The 18,788-nt window shown below is 66.5% G+C and overlaps 1 protein-coding gene across 1 annotated transcript in view; it reads left to right on the forward strand.

The window, feature by feature from the left end:
• Positions 1 to 18,525, forward strand: part of PLXNA1 (plexin A1) — a 38,638-nt gene extending 20,113 nt beyond the window's left edge. The window contains exons 12-31 of the mRNA XM_004692202.2: positions 7 to 101; positions 174 to 294; positions 560 to 696; positions 1,843 to 2,010; positions 2,159 to 2,252; positions 2,432 to 2,671; positions 2,750 to 2,893; positions 3,184 to 3,418; positions 5,543 to 5,685; positions 7,029 to 7,285; positions 7,646 to 7,712; positions 10,201 to 10,347; positions 10,446 to 10,605; positions 11,366 to 11,469; positions 11,759 to 11,855; positions 12,151 to 12,341; positions 12,476 to 12,645; positions 13,972 to 14,184; positions 14,264 to 14,414; positions 15,454 to 18,525. Of these exons, the coding sequence (XP_004692259.1) occupies positions 7 to 101; positions 174 to 294; positions 560 to 696; positions 1,843 to 2,010; positions 2,159 to 2,252; positions 2,432 to 2,671; positions 2,750 to 2,893; positions 3,184 to 3,418; positions 5,543 to 5,685; positions 7,029 to 7,285; positions 7,646 to 7,712; positions 10,201 to 10,347; positions 10,446 to 10,605; positions 11,366 to 11,469; positions 11,759 to 11,855; positions 12,151 to 12,341; positions 12,476 to 12,645; positions 13,972 to 14,184; positions 14,264 to 14,414; positions 15,454 to 15,549 (3,030 nt within the window). The 3' untranslated portion in view covers positions 15,550 to 18,525. The remainder of the gene's footprint in view (positions 1 to 6; positions 102 to 173; positions 295 to 559; positions 697 to 1,842; positions 2,011 to 2,158; positions 2,253 to 2,431; positions 2,672 to 2,749; positions 2,894 to 3,183; positions 3,419 to 5,542; positions 5,686 to 7,028; positions 7,286 to 7,645; positions 7,713 to 10,200; positions 10,348 to 10,445; positions 10,606 to 11,365; positions 11,470 to 11,758; positions 11,856 to 12,150; positions 12,342 to 12,475; positions 12,646 to 13,971; positions 14,185 to 14,263; positions 14,415 to 15,453) is intronic.
• Positions 18,526 to 18,788: the final 263 nt, after the last annotated feature.

Below are 18,788 nucleotides of genomic sequence, written 5' to 3' on the forward strand. Positions count from 1 at the left end.
GGGGAGAACTTGGGCCTGCGCTTCGAGGACGTGCGTCTGGGCGTGCGCGTGGGCAAGGTGCTGTGCAGCCCCGTGGAGAGCGAGTACATCAGCGCCGAGCAGTGAGTGCGGCCGGGGCGGGCGGGGCGGCCGGGGCGCCACCCAGCCACTGAAGCCCGCCTGGTGTCCCTCAGGATCGTCTGCGAGATTGGGGACGCCAGCTCGGTGCGGGCCCACGACGCCCTGGTGGAGGTGTGCGTGAGGGACTGCGCCCCCCACTACCGGGCCCTGTCGCCCAAGCGCTTCACCTTCGTGGTAAGCCCCTCCCCGGGCCCGCCCCTGCGGGAGTCCGGGCCTCGTCTGCGGCCGGCCTGGCCCCAGGCCATCTGTCTGGGCTCCGGCCTCTCTAGCCCCTAGACAGCCGGCAGCGTTCCCCGGCCCCGCGCTGCGGCCTGACTTCAGCCTCCAGGCCCCTGGGGCCCGTGTGAGACCCAGGAGCACGGGGTGGGTCCCGCTGGAGAGGCGGGCGGGCTGCTGCCAGAGGGCGGCCTTCCCGGCCCCAGCACGGCCTCCTCCCTAGACGCCGACCTTCTACCGCGTGAGCCCCGCCCGCGGGCCGCTGTCGGGGGGCACCTGGATCGGCATCGAGGGCAGCCACCTGAACGCCGGCAGCGACGTGGCTGTGTCTGTCGGCGGCCGGCCCTGCTCCTTCTCCTGGTACGGGGTGCGGGCGGGAGGTGGGGGGCCGGGCGCAGCCCTCCTTCCCGCGGTGTTGGTTGGTTCAGATGGCTGCGTGCCCCCTTCTGTTGCCTGGGAAACGGGGGTGTGGATAACCTGGTTGGGGTGATCACTATGGAAACCTGGAGGCGGACAGGGTTGCCATGGAGACAGGCTACCTCCGGAGTGGAAGGGCCAGGCCCTGGTGGGTAGGTGGGGCCTGACCTGAGAGGCCGCACAGTGGCCCTGTCCTGGACTGGGGAGTCCCTTGGGAACATAATAAGAAGTATGTAAAAAAAAAATTTTAAGAAAGAAAAAAGAAATCTTAACAAAAGCCCCAAGGCTTGAAGTGGATAATTTTAGATTAGGGATGATAATGGAGCGGCCCTTTAAATATTTTCCTGCGGTAATTACCCGTTATCAGACTAATTATTGGTGTTTGCAGCCTTGCCGTGCGGAGCGGGCCTGGCGGCTGTGGGCCTCCCAACTGTGGTTAAGGAGCTGAGGGCCGGGGCCCCAGGTGCAGGCAGTGGCTGGCTGGCTGCCCCAGCCCCCTCCTGGCCCCGCCCTCGGCCCCGTGGCCCCCCGTGGCCCCGTCCTGGCCCCTCCCTGCTGCCTCTGTGGCCCCGTCCTGGCCCCCCTCCTTGCTACGGTGTTTTGCTCTCTCACGGTCTGGGTCTGGGGCACCTTCCGTGTGGCCATCCGAAGCCATAGGCAGGAAGGGTGTCCGCTGCACCCGCTGCCGTTTTGAGGCTGGCGGGACTCCCTCTTTCCATCTGTTTGAGGCGCCCACCCGGACTGAGCTCGAGGCCTCGGGGTGCTGGCAGGTCTGTTCCCGGATGACGTGGGGGCGCCAGAAGCCGCTGGCGACTGCCGAGTATGCTCAGCAGGGCAGGCGGCCGGCGGTCCAGCAGACTCTCGAGTGCCAAGCCGGCTGGGACAGATGGGGGCACAGCCCTGTGCCTGGCCCCTTGAGGGGTTAAGGGGTGAAGTGACACGCCAGTCATCCTGTGGTGGTCCCCACTTTGTGGGTGGGGAGGCCCTGCGAGAGCCAGTGACCTGCCCACCGCCTGTGGTGACGCGTCCTTCGACCACCTGGAAGGTGAACTTGGCGCCTGCTCCCTCTCTGTCCCACCCACCCTCCAGGAGGAATTCCCGGGAGATCCGGTGCCTGACACCCCCTGGGCAGAGCCCCGGCAGCGCCCCCATCGTCATCAACATCAACCGCGCCCAGCTCACCAACCCTGAGGTGAAGTACAACTACACCGAGGACCCCACCATCCTGAAGATTGACCCCGAGTGGAGCATCAACAGGTGGGGCCGCCCTGCCTGCCAGAGCCCCGAGGCGCCCCTGTCCTGCGCGCTGCCAGAGTGGCGCCCACGCCCCCCGCACCCCCACCCCGGAGCGGGGACCGCTCTGCGGCGGCACACTTGACCGTGACCCCATCTCCTCGTCTTCCAGCGGAGGCACCCTCCTGACGGTCACGGGCACCAACCTGGCCACCGTCCGAGAGCCCCGCATCCGGGCCAAGTACGGCGGCGTCGAGAGAGAGAACGTGAGTCCTCGCCGACCCCGGCCCTCACAGCTCAGCTGCCGCTGCGCTTGGTCCCCGCCCGTCTGGGGCGGGAGTCCTGCGCAGACCAGGGCCTGGCCGGCCGCCTGCCCGGCCCTGCGGGGCCTGGGCGCAGGCTGCGTGGGGAGCGCTGGGCGAGTGGCCCGTGTCTGTGTCCCCAGAGCTGTCTGGTGTACAACGACACCACCATGGTGTGCCGGGCCCCGTCTGTGGACAACCCTGTGCGCACCCCGCCCGAGCTGGGGGAGCGGCCGGACGAGCTGGGCTTCGTCATGGACGACGTGCGCGCCCTGCTGGTGCTCAACGCCTCCGCCTTCGTGTACTACCCTGACCCTGTGCTGGAGCCGCTCAGCCCCACCGGCTTCCTGGAGCTGAAGCCCAGCTCCCCCCTCATTCTCAAGGTGGGGGCAGCCCACGCAGGGTGGGCATGAGTGCCGGGGGCAGCGGAGGCAGGGCTCTGACGCACGCCCACCCTGCAGGGCCGGAACCTCTTGCCCCCTGCACCTGGCAACTCTCGGCTCAACTACACGGTGCTCATCGGCGCCACCCCCTGCGCCCTCACGGTGTCAGAGACGCAGCTGCTCTGCGAGTCGCCCAATCTCACGGGGCAGCACAAGGTCACGGTGAGTGCGGGCCCGAGGGCGGGCGGGCCACCGGCTCTGGTCTCCTAGGCCTCTGCCACCTGTGGCCTGAGGCCCTGCCTCAGCTGGGACAGCCCAGCAGTGTCCACACCCCAGGTTCCTCCACGTCAGAGCCCAGCCCCAGTGGGCAGCCCCCCAGACCCTGCCCCGAGCCCGTCCTCTGGCCCTGCTGATCCCTCAGGCAGGGGCCGTGGGGCCTCGGGGTTCCAGGCGGCATCTCCAGAGCTCTCCGTGGGCGCAGCATCCCCTGAGCATTTGCTCCCAACCTACAGGTGCGGGCAGGTGGCTTCGAGTTCTCACCAGGGATGCTGCAGGTGTACTCGGACAGCCTGCTGACCCTGCCCGCCATCGTGGGCATCGGCGGGGGTGGAGGCCTCCTGCTGCTGGTCATCGTGGCTGTGCTCATCGCCTACAAGCGCAAGTCCCGGGACGCAGACCGCACCCTCAAGCGGCTGCAGCTCCAGATGGACAACCTGGAGTCCCGCGTGGCCCTCGAGTGCAAGGAAGGTCAGTTTGGGCCACGGGGAGGCGGGGCTCGGGGCTGCTGGGGCACAGTCTCCCTGTGACTGCCTGTCCCGCCTGCCGCCACCACACTGTCCAGAAAGTTCCCGGTGGCCTGGCCGTGCGTAGGCTGTGAGCGGGACCCAGGCAGGGACCTGGAAAGGCCCCTTGACCCTGGGTGTGGTGTGAGGCGCCGCTCTGGACTCGGCCGCGTCTGCGAGGCTGCAGCGGCGAGGGCCGGGGGCGGGCACACACCCTTGTGTGTGGCTCAGTTTCCCCACCTTGGTGTGAGCAGTCTCATCGCTAGGGCCGCGGGGCTGGGAGCGCACTTCGAGCAGGTGCCGGGCGGTGGGTGTGGCCAGCGAGGGTCGCGTCCCTGCCCCTCAGCATAGACCTCAGCCTGCTCAGCCTTGCGTCTCGCGCTCGGGCTCGGAGTGTGGGAGCAGCTGATCCCTCCCGCGAGGCGGCGGAGCCGGCGGGTGCAGCCTCTAGGCGCTCCGCTCCGTCTTCAGGGTGCTCTCGCCCTGCAGGGGCCAGGCGGCCGCAGTGGGCAAGGGCAGCTCCCCTGATGGGCGCCGTTCGGGCCGGACCCTGAGGCCACACCTGGTCATATGCTAGAGGAGCAGTGGGCTAGGGAGAGGTTGGCGGGAAGGGCCAGGACACAGGCCCCGGGTGGGAGCAGAGGGTGTCCAGCCTGTCAGGGTGGGGTCCGCCCTGGCAGAGCAGGTGCTGACACAAGGCCACTGTGCGGGCGGGCAGCGTGAGGAACGTCGCTGCAGACGGGGCACTGGGGCGGGACCCCGGGCACCCCCCGTGGCCCAGATGGGGCCCTGGACAGCCCTGCGGGTGGTGGGTGGGGCCAGCTTCTGGGTGTGTGGTGGTGGGGTGCAGGACCGCAGCCTCGGCCCTCGTGGAGAAGTCAGCAGCCAGGTTCTGAGTGTAAGAGGACCCCCGGAGCTGGGCCGCACCTGCGCCACGTGACGCCGGCTCACGGCGCAGCGCCGGGAACCAGGCTCAGGTGTCCAGGGCCGTCCCGGTGCACGGAGCCGCGCTGCGCAGCAGACGCTCTGGTGTGCTGTTAGTGCCCGGCCCAGAGCGCGCTGCGGGTATTAACAGTGCTGGGAGCCGCAGCCGGGTGGGTTTGAAGCCCAGTGGGCACCCACCGCCTGGCAGCCTCTTCCCAGAAACAGCCCATTTAGGCCTAGTGGCTTTGTGTTCCCGGGACTCTGACGTCTTCAGCTGAATGCCCTGAATCCCAGGTGCCCCCCTCCCGGTCACACCCAGGGACCCAGCGGGAAGCCTGGTGGGACGGGCACGGGGGCCTGCAGCCTGGGCAGAGCCAGAGCGGGCCCTCTGCGGGCTGCGCCTCCCACCGGCGGTGGCTGTCCACTGAGACCGTGTGCATGAGGCCTCGTCTGCCAGAGATGTGGGGACATAGTGGCTAGCGGGCTCCAGGGCTGGCCAGGTAGAGATAACCAGATGCCTGGCAGCAATGCCCAGAAGATGAAGCCTGGCTTCTAGCTGCAATTGCCGGTCAGGCTCCAGAACCTGCCTGATGTCCCTCTGGCTCCTAATAAGGCAGCACATCCCTGTGGCTGCTGCAGGGCCAACACCCCGCAGCTCCAGAGTGTTCGGTCAGGGCCTCCCCTACCCTGCCTGGCAGTGTTCATGAATGTCGCAGAGACGCGAAAGGTCTGCTGACCTGAGCTGTGCATGTGGTGGTTGACAGTGCAGGCCTGGGGCCAGAGGCGAACTCCCACGCCTGGCCCACCCGTCCTCCTCCCTTCCCGCCCCAGGTGGCTGAGCCAGGGGAGCCGAGGCAGGCAGTATGCCCCCTAGGTGGCAGGGGGACCTGGCACCCCTCGGTACTTTGTCCCCAAATACCCACGTGAGGTCCAGGAGACCCTGCCCATCCTGGCCTTGGTCCCAGTTCCTTAGCTGGTCTTGTCCTGGTTAACCTGGCAAGGACCCAGAGACGGGTTCACCCTGGAGAAGCCGAGTGCAGGCAGACACGATGGTCTCTTTCAGGTATCCAGCCAGTGAGCCGCAGGGCCAGGGCTCGAGGCTGGCCCCGTGTGGGAGGGCGTGGGTCCCAGCGGGAGGCTACCCTCACCCCACTCTTGGCCACAGCCTTTGCAGAACTACAGACGGACATCCATGAACTGACCAATGATCTGGATGGTGCTGGCATCCCCTTTCTCGATTACCGAACGTATGCCATGCGGGTGCTCTTCCCCGGGATCGAGGACCACCCGGTGCTCAAGGAGATGGAGGTGGGCAGCTCTCTGGGGCCTCCTTGTGTGCTGATGGGCAACTGGAAGGTCCTGGGGATTCCCAAGTCTGCGGGGCTCTGGGCTCAGCTGAGGGGGAGGGGCACCGGGAGGCCTGGCTCTGGGCGGTGGCAGGAAGGAGGGCCCGTGGAGGGGGGTCTGGCCAGGGGCCCTGGCTGCACCCCTGGGGTTTGCATCCATCTTGCTGGGCTCTCTAGTCCATTGATTGCCAGCGGCCGCCCACCTGGCCCTGAAGTTCCCTGGGCAGGGGCTGCTCAGTGCATGCTGGAGGCAGGGGTGCCAGGCAGAGTGCGTGCGGCTGTTCCGGGTGGGAGCGTGTCACTGATGCAGTGTGGGCACAGCGCTGGCTTTGGCCGTGTGGGTGTTGGCACAACTCTGCTGGGGAAATGGGCCGCCCCCAAGTTCTCAAAGCCCCTCCGTGCCAGGCCAGGAGCCCAGTCCCCATCTGAGAACAGCCAAGGTCTGTGCAAAGTTGGCCTTGATGTCTCTCCGGCCTGGGGCATCATTGCCCTGCACCCCCGGGTGTCAGAGAGCTCCCTTCCCTTGGGCTCTGCTGGTGCGACATTCCCTCTTGAGCCGGACCTGAACGGGCCTTCCTGTCGCTCTGGCTTGGGCCCAGAGCCTTGCCTGGGCTTAGTACCAAGTCTGGGCCCCCGAGTCCCCACTGGGTGTCTCCTGGTGTTGCCGTCCGTGCGGCTGTATTGCCTGTTCTCGCCCAGGCTGTGTGTTCCAGAGGCGTGTCACTGGCTGCCGGGCTGAGAAGGTGCCTCTGGCAGCCTCTGGCGCAGCCAGGTCTGGAGCCTCCTGCCCTCAAGCCTTGATGTGGGTAAGGAGAACAGGGCGCCGGAGCCCGCCATGCCTGTATTCCACTCCCCTGCCGCTTGGCCCTGAACAAGTCTCTGCCTCTCTGGACTTCAGTGTCTTCCCCAGTGAAATGGGGTCTTGCTCCGCATTGCTGGTTGTGGCGAGGGCAGAGCTAGAGGCTGCCCGGGCGAGGGCATTGAGACAGGCTGCTTCCGAGCCACGAGGGCCAGACCGTGGGGGCCGCCAGTCTCAGGGCTTGGCCACAGGAAGGTGGCAAGAACAGACCCTCACCACGTCCTGGTCTCTACCTGTGGGGGACTTGTCAGGCCGCTGCCAGGCCACATCCATTGAGGACGTTGGAGACCCGGGGGCCTGTCCAGGTAACACACACCCATGTCTCCCCACTCCTGCCTGCCGGCCTCACCTGCCTGAGTACGCCGGCCTGGACAGCTTCTCAGCAGAAGGCCTGCCCGCCGCATTCGTCGGGATGGGAGGTCTGACAGACTCGTGTTCCCCGCCAGGTGCAGGCCAATGTGGAGAAATCGCTGACGCTGTTCGGGCAGCTGCTGACCAAGAAGCACTTCCTGCTGACCTTCATCCGCACTCTGGAGGCCCAGCGCAGCTTCTCCATGCGCGACCGAGGGAACGTGGCCTCACTCATCATGACGGCCCTGCAGGGCGAGATGGAGTATGCCACGGGCGTGCTCAAGCAGCTGCTGTCGGACCTCATTGAGAAGAACCTGGAGAGCAAGAACCACCCCAAACTGCTGCTGCGCAGGTGAGCTGGCGGGCGGGCGGGCGGGCGGGCGGGCAGGCGGGCAGGCGGGCAGGCCTGTGACTCCCACCTGCAGAAAGGAGAGGCCCTGCTGGCTGCCCAGCCCAGAGGTGCTGCTGAAATGCAGGGGGGTGCACCCCAGCTTCCTCGGCCTGGATAGTGGTAGTGGGGATCCACTCTGGGCTCAGGCACCCCTCTCTGTGCCCATGCATGCCAGGCCCAGGTGTCTCAGTCAGAGGCCTGCCTGGAGTCCTTGACAGTCCCTAGTTGACTGACTGAGGCCGGACCTTCAGTGGTGCCGGAGGTGGGCACGGCGACCGCTGATGATGGGAGCTTGACACCTTTGCCTGGTCATGTCCGCAGGACGGAGTCAGTGGCCGAGAAGATGCTGACCAATTGGTTCACCTTCCTTTTGTACAAGTTCCTCAAGGTAGGTGGCAGCGGGAGAACTGTCTGGAAGGTGTTGGGGGCAGGTGAACAGGTGTGAGGGAGATGCTGCCCCTTGAGCGGAGTGCTGTGGCCACCTTTGCAGTCCCGACGTAGCTACCTGTCACATGCTTTTGACTGCTGTGACTGGTCTGCAGGGGCCCTGCTGGTGGGTGTCAGGAGACCCCGTCCCCGTTAGTGCTGCGCCAACATTCTGATCTGATCTGTTTCCTTTGTTGCTGTGTTGGCACCAGCGGGCTTCAGGGGTGACGCAGGTGATCAGGTGTGCTCGCTTTTAAGACACCGCCAGGTTGCCTGTAGCAGAGGTCGCCCTGCTTTGGTGTTTGAGCCGTGGCTCACTCAGGACTTGGGTAGCTCTTGCTGTATCAGCCTTTTCCATCTTTGCCAACTTGGCAACTTACTGCTTTCGTTAGCATGTCTTTGACAAGTTGAGCATCTTTTTATGTGTTTGATTGGCCTCTTATTTTTTGGTGAATTGTATATTTCTATCTTTTGCCAATTTTTATAGCTTTTTAAAAAATATATACTCTGTCTTTTAATTCCAATGTTATGCTAAGAAGTGGTGTGAGGTAGGGACCTCACTAGATGATTTCCCCCCAAAGGGAAAAAGCACCAACCCTAACATTATTTATCAAACAGTTTTATCTTTTTACTTTTAAATTAAAGTGGATCTTTTAATTTGGCGATTTCAACCTATTGTCCCTTACATACAACGTTTATCAGGCGGCTTCTGCACATTAACAGCTGAGGCTGGGAAGCATCTGAGGTCCTCCTTTGCCCCTTGCTGTGCATGTGAGTGAGGCCCAGGGAGGGCAAGGCTGGCCGAGGCCCTGGCCTGGGCCTCCCGGCCTCCCATCTGGGCTCAGCTCCGCCACCTCGGCAGCTCTTGCGGAGCGAGTGGGGTCCCAGGCAGAGCCGGAGCGGCACCTGGCCGGACCCGCCCGAGACACTTGGCCTTCAAGGGCCAGTGCTCTAGAGGGAGTGTCCTGCCTTCTGGTGGTCTGCCCTGCAGTGGTGGGCCCGGAACCTTCCACTCTGGCCTTGGGAGACACGCCTCTCTCCTCTCCGAGGTTCACCTGGGGCTGGTTTGCGCGCTCTGTCCTCAGGCCGCTCCCCAGCGGCGTCGCAGGAAGAAGCGGCTGTTAGTGGCTCTGCGTCTCCAGCCACGCCCCGTCTCTCCTCCTTCCTGGCTGGCTTAATGAGGCCAACTTTGCAAATGAAACATAATTCCAAAGACAGGCGTGATGTCGGAGGGCCCTGGGAGGGTCTGTGCTGCGGCCGCTCTTTAGCAGCTGTCTGTGATGACCACAGCCTCTGACGAGGGGCCAGAGCATCTGCCGGGGCCGAGCTGCTGATCTTGTGTCGGCCGGGTGGGAGCCAGGAGGAGGCCGAGTGGCCAGCTGCCACCTGCTTGGGGCTCACGCCCTCCCGAGCGGCCTCGGGCAGCCCGGTCGAGGCCCAGGTGGGACTCCCCGGTGCAGGGACGCCAGCCCAGCCGCTGCAGTCGGGCGCTCTCGGGGCCCTGGGTGATGCTCTTCGCCCCGTGACGCAGGCCTTCCTTCACGGCTGCGTCCGCCCTGTCCGTCCTCAGCGCCAGGCCGTGTCTGTGCAGCCCTGGCGCGCGCAGGCCCCTGCTGGGCACGGGGGTGGACTGCGAGGGAGCCCGTGTGCCGTGGCCTCGGGTAGTCCCCACTCTGGGGAGACGCAGCAAAGCGACCACGCTCGTCGGGGGCGCAGGAGTCCAGAAGGGCAGCGGGCCTGTGGCTTTGGCCCCGTGGTCAGGGAGAGCCTTTCCGAGGAGGGGTGTTGATTTGCATTTGGAAGGGGCCTTGAAGCCCCGAGGTTGCAGCGAGCCTGGGCTGGTGGGAGGAGCTGCGAGTGGCCTTTTTGGCGGCAGTGTGAGGACGTGACCGGAGGGTGAGCAGTGAGCGGCAGAGGCCGGCAGGCCCCCCAGCGCCCGGAGGACGCCTAGCCGCTCCCAGCCCTGCTGAGACTCGGCTCGGTCGTGGGCCCCTGTGCCCTGCTGCCGGCCAGTCCCCTCGGCCCGTGCGCTGCACCTGGCCCCAGAGCGGGGGGCGGCCTCCGACCACAGGGGCCGGTCCCAGCTGGGGCCCCGCACCCAACAGGTCACAGCCACGCCGTGTGGGCTGGGGCTCCTCCTGGGCTAGACTCCTAAGTGGGTGCAGGGGCGTCAGGGCGGGGTGGACTGGCCTTGGCCTTCCTGGTGCAAAGCCGCGTGGCCTTAGATGTGCCCTCCGCCTCCTGCCCCGGCCGCATTTAGAGTAGCCACGGGGGCGTCCGGGGGACAGCGGATCTGTGTGTGCACAGGCCTTGTTGGGCTTTGGAGCCGGGGTCCCGCCTGCCCGCCGTGACGGGTCAGGAAGCGTCACTCACTTCTGCTGGTGCAGGAGTGGTGTGGACACGCTGGGCGGGGGGTGCCGGCAGCCCGGCCTGACCCTCCCCATCCGCAGGAGTGCGCGGGGGAGCCGCTCTTCATGCTGTACTGCGCCATCAAGCAGCAGATGGAGAAGGGCCCCATCGACGCCATCACGGGCGAGGCCCGCTACTCGCTGAGCGAGGACAAGCTCATCCGGCAGCAGATCGACTACAAGACGCTGGTGAGGGCGGGCGCCCGGCTCCTGCCCCGGCCGCGCAGGGCTCCCTAGGGCCCACCTGGGGAGGGGGGCCCTGACATCACCACCCCTCCTACCTGCAGACGTTGAACTGCGTGAACCCCGAGAACGAGAATGCACCGGAGGTGCCGGTGAAGGGACTGAACTGCGACACGGTGACGCAGGTCAAGGAGAAGCTGCTGGACGCTGTGTATAAGGGCGTGCCCTACTCCCAGCGGCCCAAGGCCGGGGACATGGACCTGGGTGAGCTGGCTGGCGGAGCGGCTGCGCAGGGCGCTGGGTGGTGGGCCGGTGTGTGCCAAGGCCCGAGGCAGGGGGGAGCACCGGGGCACCCATCGGGGGTGCAGTCTGGGCCCTGGTCAGAGGGTACGAGACACGGGAGTGGGGAGGGATGGGATCGGTGGAGCTGGGTTCCCCAAATCTCCTAGCGGGGTGGAGGAAGGGTGGAAGGAGGGGTAGAGCTTAGCTGCCATGCTGTCCCGGCGAGAGCTGGGTGGGGCGGTAGATTCTCCCCACTCCAGGAGCTAAGTGTGCCATCAGAATTCAAGGCAGCGGGGCCTCTTGCTTATGACCTAGACAATCTCGGGGGCCCTGTCGAGCTAGGGAGAGCCAGAAGAGCAGGCGGGGGTGGGGCCTGGGGTAGAAGGAGCTGGGGAGGGCCGCCAAGCTGCAGAGTTGGGCCCAGGGCTCAGGGGCCGGAGAGCCACAGGGACTGGGCGGCTGGGGTGGCCGCAGGGCCACCTCAGCAGGCGGGGAGCAGGTTTCAGCTGCCAGGGCTCCAGCTTCCTGCTGTGAGCCAGGCCCTGGCTGCCTGGAGGCCTCGAGGAGCCAGAGTGGCCCTTCATTGTTCTGCGGGTCAGGTCTTCGCTAAGTGTCCCCGGGCCCCTTTGGTCTTACCTTCCTGCCGCTAGAGGCTGGCGGCCAGGACGGGAGCAGGCCCGGAGGCCAGGGCGCCGGTGACCCCTGCCCGGTGGCCGCCCCTCAGTGCCCCCTTACCCCGCAGAATGGCGCCAGGGCCGCATGGCTCGCATCATCCTGCAGGACGAGGACGTCACCACCAAGATCGACAATGACTGGAAGAGGCTGAACACGCTGGCTCACTACCAGGTGACCCCGAGCCCTCCTGAGCGTCCAGCCTTGAGGTTCCGGAGCTGCACGGGAGCCCTGTCCAGCCCCCCGGGAGGGCGGTGAATGTCAGGGAGAAAAGGAGACGTGGTCACTGGGTGACCTCCCCCGGCCCATCAGCCGCGTCCATCAGCCGTCCCCACGGCCCTCGAGGGGCTCTGGTGGGTTAGCTAAGGCTCAGGGCCCCGAGGTGACTGGCCTCCAGGCACAGAACCGGGGTGTCACCTGGGCCCCGATGGTGGGTCATGCGTGTCCTGGCTCCCCCCCTCAGGTGACAGACGGGTCTTCGGTGGCGCTGGTGCCCAAGCAGACATCTGCCTACAACATCTCCAACTCCTCCACCTTCACCAAGTCCCTCAGCAGATATGGTAAGCCCGGGGCCGGCAGGGCCGCCAGCCTGGGGCTGCCTCCTTGCGAAGGCTGGGCGGGGTTTTGTCACCGTCTGTCACGCCAAGACTTGGCCTCCGCTTGAATTGGGGGCTGCGCTGCCCCACGGCACATTCTGGCTCAGGGGCGTTCCTGCCGTCTCCCTGGGTGACTGCCCCAGCCACCCGCGAGGTGTGGTGGACGCCCAGAGTTTGGGAGAGGAAACTGAGGCGCGGGCACAGAGGCAGCCTGGCGGGGCGGCCTGGTGCGGGCCGCGCTGACGGCAAATGCCCGCAGAGAGCATGCTGCGCACGGCCAGCAGCCCCGACAGCCTGCGCTCCCGCACGCCCATGATCACGCCCGACCTGGAGAGTGGCACCAAGCTGTGGCACCTGGTGAAGAACCACGACCACCTGGACCAGCGGGAGGGTGACCGCGGCAGCAAGATGGTCTCAGAGATCTACCTGACGCGCCTGCTGGCCACCAAGGTAAAAGAGCAGGTGATGGGACGTGGGGCGCCAGCCCGCCCTCGCCCCTGTTCTGCCGCCAGCTGCCCAGGTGCCCCAGGAGGTGGTGCGGTGCCAGGGCCGCCCCTGCAGCTCGGTGCCCGTGCCACCCACAGGGCACGCTGCAGAAGTTCGTGGACGACCTGTTCGAGACCATCTTCAGCACGGCGCACCGCGGCTCCGCCCTGCCGCTGGCCATCAAGTACATGTTCGACTTCCTGGACGAGCAGGCCGACCAGCATCAGATACATGACGCGGACGTGCGCCACACCTGGAAGAGCAACTGGTACCTGCAGGGCGGGGCACCGGCGTGGGGCGGGCCCGGCGGGCACTCAGCCCCACTCCGAGCAGGCGCGGCGGCCGCAGGAGGCCGCCACAGGCCTTGGGTGGCCGAGCCCGGGCGTGGCGTGGTCTCCCCGCCCCTCTGTGCAGCCTGCTCCACTCACAGGCCAGCACCCTCGGCCGCCCTGCCCCAGGCCCGGGCCAACCCTGCTCCGAGTGACCCCGCTGGGCGTGTGCTGGAGGTGTGGCTGGCCACATGTGTCTGTGCCGGCCCTGGGCCGCGTGGCCGTGGTGGGCTGAGAGCCTGGGCCTCTGGGCGAGGAATGGGCTCGGCGGCCAGGCCTCGCCAGCCTGTGTGGCAGGGGTGACAACAAACTGGGGGGAACTCATCCACCCTGGGGGTTAACAGCCCCATCTCCTGGGGCCCAGGCCCGGCCTGGCTGGCCAGCCCTCCCAAGCCGGACCTCAGGCCCTCGGCAGCATTTGACCCGTCTTCAGAGACACCTTTGTGCCTCTGCCCTTGTCTGCCCTGCGCCCGGAGGTCCTGCCCTATGTGCTGGCCTCCGCGTGCTCCTGCTTCTCAACCCCGGGGTGCAGCCCAGGCTCTCCAGCTTCTCGTGCCCTGAGGGTGCTCCCTGGGCGCGGGGCTGGCGTCATCCAGGTCAGCACCCAGGCGACTCCCCGGTGGCGGAGGATGGAGACCTGCTCTAGCCGGAGGGGTGGCTGCCGGCCGCGTGGTGGCTGCTGGCTGCAGGTCCTACGCCGACTTCGCCAGGGCGCCCGCCATCAGCACAGGACACGACGTGGCACACGTGACCAGTGCCACTGAGAGTCTGAATGTTAAGCTGCGTGGAACTTTGCTTCCGTTAAGTGTCACAGTGATGTTGCGTGACTGGCGGCTGCAGGACGGCCCGGCCGGTGCCTGTCCTCGAGGCTGGGCACAGAGGTGGCCCCCGGCGGGCGCCCCCCCGGGCCTACTGTCAGGGCCTGTCTTGGCGGAGCATGTGTGAGCCGGGGGGGCTGGCGCAGCGTGGGGGCTGAGGCGGTGAGCGGCGGCCCTAGGAGCGTGCTGGCTCTGGCGGGCGCCTCGGCCGAGGGCTGCTCCTGGCCACGTCTCTGTGTGTGACCGTTGGCCTTCCTGGGGAGGTGGGGGGGGGGCGCGCGGCCCTGGCGGGGGGCGGCCGACTCCGCACTCACTGAGAGCCCCGAGGGCCGGGCGCCCTTGTCGGCGTGGCAGTCCACGATGGCGGGTCCGTGGCCCGCCCTCCCGTCCCTGTGCTCCCGGAGGGGTGCCACGCCCGCTGACCTGCCCTGGGCTTGCCACCCGCAGCCTGCCCCTGCGCTTCTGGGTGAACGTGATCAAGAACCCGCAGTTCGTGTTCGACATCCACAAGAGCAGCATCACGGACGCCTGCCTGTCGGTGGTGGCCCAGACCTTCATGGACTCCTGCTCCACGTCCGAGCACAAGCTGGGCAAGGACTCGCCCTCCAACAAGCTGCTCTACGCCAAGGACATCCCCAACTACAAGAGCTGGGTGGAGAGGTGGGGCCGCGGGGCGCACGGGGCCGGTGGGGCAGGGCGTGCCGGGCCCCCCCTCACTCAGCTCCCTGCCCCGGCTCAGGTACTACGCCGACATCGCCAAGATGCCCGCCATCAGCGACCAGGACATGAGCGCGTACCTGGCCGAGCAGTCCCGGCTGCACCTCAGCCAGTTCAACAGCATGAGCGCCTTGCACGAGATCTACTCCTACATCACCAAGTACAAGGACGAGGTGAGCAGGCCCTCGCCACGGCCGCCGGCCGCCGCCACCCTCTCGCGCTCAGCACCGGCACCTGTGTGCTGCCACTCGCGGGGGGCTGGGCTGCAGCCAGCCGGGCGCGAGGGGGCGCAGGCGGCTTGGGGAGCGACTGCTCCCCGCGGGGCTGCGTTTCTCGGCCTGAGTGGTCCCCTGCAGGGCAGGGCCCCGGGCCCCCCTCAGCCCTGCCGCACCTTCTCTGCTGACTTGAGGTGAAGCCGCAGGAGGCCTCCGGGCGCCGTGTGCACAGAGCTGGTACTCCCTGGGCACGGGAGGCAGCTGGACGGGGTGCTCGGGCCCAGAGGCGGGGGCGTGGCCAGAGCTGGGCCCCTGAGGAGTGTGAGCTGCAGCACTCAGGCTGGGAGGAGCCGCAGGTGGGCCGAGCCCTCACCCCGGGTGCGAGGCCTCGGGGGCCTGGGGCAGTTGGCAAGTGAGGCGCGGCTGTCGAGACTCAGAACAGGAGCCTGTACCTGCCAGCCAGCGCCGGGGTGAAGGGGCGCCGTGGTGGCTGGGTTGGGGCGGGGGTGAGGGGCCAGGCCTTGTCCATCCGCCTGAGCGTGGGGTCCGACTCCAGTGACCAGGTGGCGGGCGGTGGGAATGAATGAGCCGTGTGCACAAAGAGACTTGAGCGTGTTGGCAAGGGGGTGGGGAGGGCAAGTTTGGGGTACTCCTGCTTCCTTGAAGGACCCAACACTGGGCTGCATTGCAGTTCTTGAAGGGCTGGTGACGTGTCCACACCCCAGGTGGCGGGGCCCTGCTTTGGGTGGCCGGGGCTGGGGAGGAGCTGGCTAGGGCTGGTGTTTCTGGCCAGGTGCAGGAAGGGTGGGGTGACCTGGGGACTCGCCCTCCTCACTGGCACCCCGGGGTGGTCCAGGCCCTCAGCTAGGAACGGAAGGGGCAGACCGGCCTCGGCTTGCGTCCCACCGGCCACAAGCGTGCCTCTGCCCTGTGTGCCACCCTCGGCCCGCTGCCGCGGCGGCCTCTGCCAGCCACTGACACCCGCCCCGCTCCGCAGATCCTCACGGCCCTGGAGAAGGATGAGCAGGCGCGGCGGCAGCGGCTCCGGAGCAAGCTGGAGCAGGTGGTGGACACGATGGCCCTGAGCAGCTGAGCCACCGGGCAGCGACTGTCCAGCGGGAGACTATCACGAGGACCCGAGGAGGCGGCCTCTGACCACCGCCGTTCTGGAGGCTCTCGGAGGCAGCTGCCCACCTGCGCCCGCTCCCTTCCCGCTCGGCGGGGGTCCTGGTTCTTATTGGTGCGGTGAGAGGGTGCCTGTGGCGCTCTCCCTGCCCAGAGCTGCTCACCACAGGACTAGGGGAGCCCAGGTGCGGCTGGGGGCCTTGCAGGAGAATGGGGTGACTGCTGAGGAACTTGCGGGTAAGACTGGAGTCCTCGGGAGGGGACGCCGTCTGGCCCCTGCCCGCGAGGCCTGCCCGCCGGGCCCAGTGGGAGTCGCAGACCCCAGCCTCGGGGGAATCTGAGGGCCAGGGTCTGGCCGGCAGCCGGCGGGGAGGCTGAACGCCCAGAGCTCCCCGAGGGGGGCTGAAGTCGCTCTGGATCGTCGCCCGAGCCCGCCACGCCGGGCACCCCCGCCCACTGCCACACCGCCGCCACCATCCTGCGATTCACCGCGTGCTCTCGCGGCCGAGGCCCGAGAGAAGCCCCCAGCTCCCTCCTATGGAGGGGCTGCAGGACGGCTCCGCTCACGGCTCCAAGTGGCTTCCAGAAGGACTCGGCGACTCCCCTCCGTCCTCAGGGCTGTGCCTCTGGGAGCCGCTGGGCCTGGGGCTCCGAGTCATCACGTTCCTGTTATTTATTCCCCGCCCCCCACTCTCAGGCCAGCGGGGCTCCGGGAGCCGCCTGGCCGCTCCTTCCTCTCCCCTCCTGCCTGTCCACTCTGTGTCCCCGCTCTCACATCGCCTTCCAGTGGCTTCCGGTGTGGCATCCCAGCAGCGTGCCAGCCCCAAAGACAATGGGGCTCCGGGACTGCTTTCGAGGGGCGCCCTGGCGTGCTCCTGCGCGGGCAGCCAGGTGGCGGCAGGCCCTGGGGCCATGCCCACTGCTGGCCTGGCTGGGAGCAGGCCTCTGACCAGAGGGCCTGGTGGTCGGCAGTGTCCACTTTACCCTCAGTGAGTGAGAGAGAACACATTTTTAATTAAAAAAAAAACAAAACCTGTACATATATATATGTATATATATATGTGTGTGTGTGTGTATATGGATATATATACACACACATATATATGTGGCGTTAGCCCCAGTCTCCAGCCCCAGTGGGGTCCTGTACAGTTAACTGGAGGAGAAATTTTCAAAACAATTTAGAATAAGAAAATTCAGACAGTGGGAAAGCAATACCAAACGGTCGTGGAGACGTGGCCAGTTTCCCGAGGGGCACCCCTGAGGCCTTTGCCCCTTGACCCACCGGTCGTCTTTGATTTCATTTGACATAAAAAGGAGAGAACTTCTCCCGAGCCCCCCAAGAGCTTCTGAGGTGCGGGGCCCCCCAAGAGTTTCCGGGGCACGGGGCCCGTGGATCCCTGCATGACTGTGCTAGCGTTTAGTCTGACTTGATCTTTTTAAAACTGCAAGTGTTGAATCCTAGAGGTTGTTAGCCCCTTTTTTATGTTTTTTAATTAATCAGTCACTTGTGAAAGCAAACAGTCGGCCTGTCCCCTTCCCAAGTTCACTTTCTCGACGGTACTAAAGACTCCCGCGGACTTTTAAGGGACAGCTAACTGTGGCCGCCCAGCCCGGGCCGCCCTGGGCGCCTCGGGGGGCAGGAGTGGGGGCATCGGGAGCTAGGGAGTGGTGAGGTCAGTGAGCTGCTGACTCAGGCGCCCGGGGGAGTCCCCGGGGGACGGAGCCCACTGTGACCATGGGCGGCCACCGCTCGGCCCAAGTGGGCTCGCTCCCGGGGCCAGCCTGGGGGCCAGAGCTGAGGCCGCTCAGTGGAGCGGGGTGGCCCCTTGCTTGCCAGGAGTCCTGCCCCTGGGTGTGTCCCACCTCCCTGCTCATGCACTTGGGGGAGACCCTGTTCCCCCTGAAGTCTTCCCTATGCTGGCTCCTAACTGAAGCCCCATTCTCCCAGTTTTGCTCTGGTCAGGTTGGGGGTCGTTGGCCCTTTTGCCAACTCTCTTTAGAACCCTCCGGACCCCTTCCTTAGGCCCCCGCCCCCACCCCGTCCCTGTCCCCATCCCTGCTGGGCCTCCTGTGCTCACCCCAGAGGCCGGGCCCTCCCCGCACCCTGGTGCCACCAGGCAGGGTCTTTGGGAAGGCGCCGACCGGCCCTGCCTGGTGTGATCCCCGCGGGGGCCAAGCACTTTAGCAAGGTCTGTTTACAGAGGGGCCGACCTGACGCCGCGCCGGCCTCCCAGGCGGAGGAGTTGGGCTGTGGCTTGTCACTGCTCCCCACGCCCCCCAGCGCGGTCCCCTCCCAGGCTCTGGACCCAGCTACTCCCGTGTCACCTCGATCGGGAACACTGGCCCGGGGGTGGGGGGGTGGGGCCTGGCAGGGGTCTCACTGCGCAGTGAGGCTGGGGGCTCAGTGCTCTCAAGGACTGCTCTGCAGTCTCCAGGCTTGGGGTGCTGTGCTGGCAGTACCCACCTGCCCCAGACACTGCTGCTATTGCCGCCCGCGTCTCTCAGCCCCTCCACCGCCCCCCCCCCCCCGGGAGCCTGGCCTCTCCGTATACCTCGAGCTTGCCCTGGGCACCCCGACCTGGAGGCCGAGGGCAGGGGGCCCCCGAGGCAGAGGCCCCACATGTCCTTCCTGCCCCCGACCTTCCTGAGAGCCTGCACTGGCTTTCTCCCAGCTCGGGACTCGATGGCTCACGTCGTTGGTGCTACATGAGCTAGAGTAGATATATTTAGAGAGAGAGATATTTTTCAGACAAAGCCCACAATTAGCTGTCCTTTAATGCCACAGAGCAGCCCCCCCCAAAAAAGAGAAGAGCCCCTCAGCCATTGCTTCTCACAGAAGCAGTGTGACGGTGGCGCTCACACACCCCCAGACTGTAAATATACGGCTATTTCCTATTTTACTGGTCTTCAGATTTAGTACTTGTAAATACACACACACACTAAGGAGAGATTAAACATTTTTGCTAAAACTCTCGGCTCCAGGTTGTCCTTGCTGGGAGGGGTCTGGGCCAGGGCTGTGCGGCCTGCGGGAGGCAGGGGGCCCCCTGGGAGCTCACGGCGGCCGGGGGCTCACGCCGGCTGGCCCGGCTGGGGGTGCTGGTGTTCGTGGCTGCTTCGGCCATCCCAGCAGCAAGCAGCGGCCTGTCCCTGCGAGCTCTTCCTGCAGCCCCTGGGGAGTCGGTGGCCTGGGGGCAGGAGCGCTGCCTG

This window comes from Condylura cristata, unplaced genomic scaffold (genome assembly GCF_000260355.1).
Source record: "Condylura cristata isolate star-nosed mole 26May11 unplaced genomic scaffold, ConCri1.0 scaffold00033, whole genome shotgun sequence".
In the NCBI taxonomy this organism is placed as follows: domain Eukaryota; kingdom Metazoa; phylum Chordata; class Mammalia; order Eulipotyphla; family Talpidae; genus Condylura; species Condylura cristata.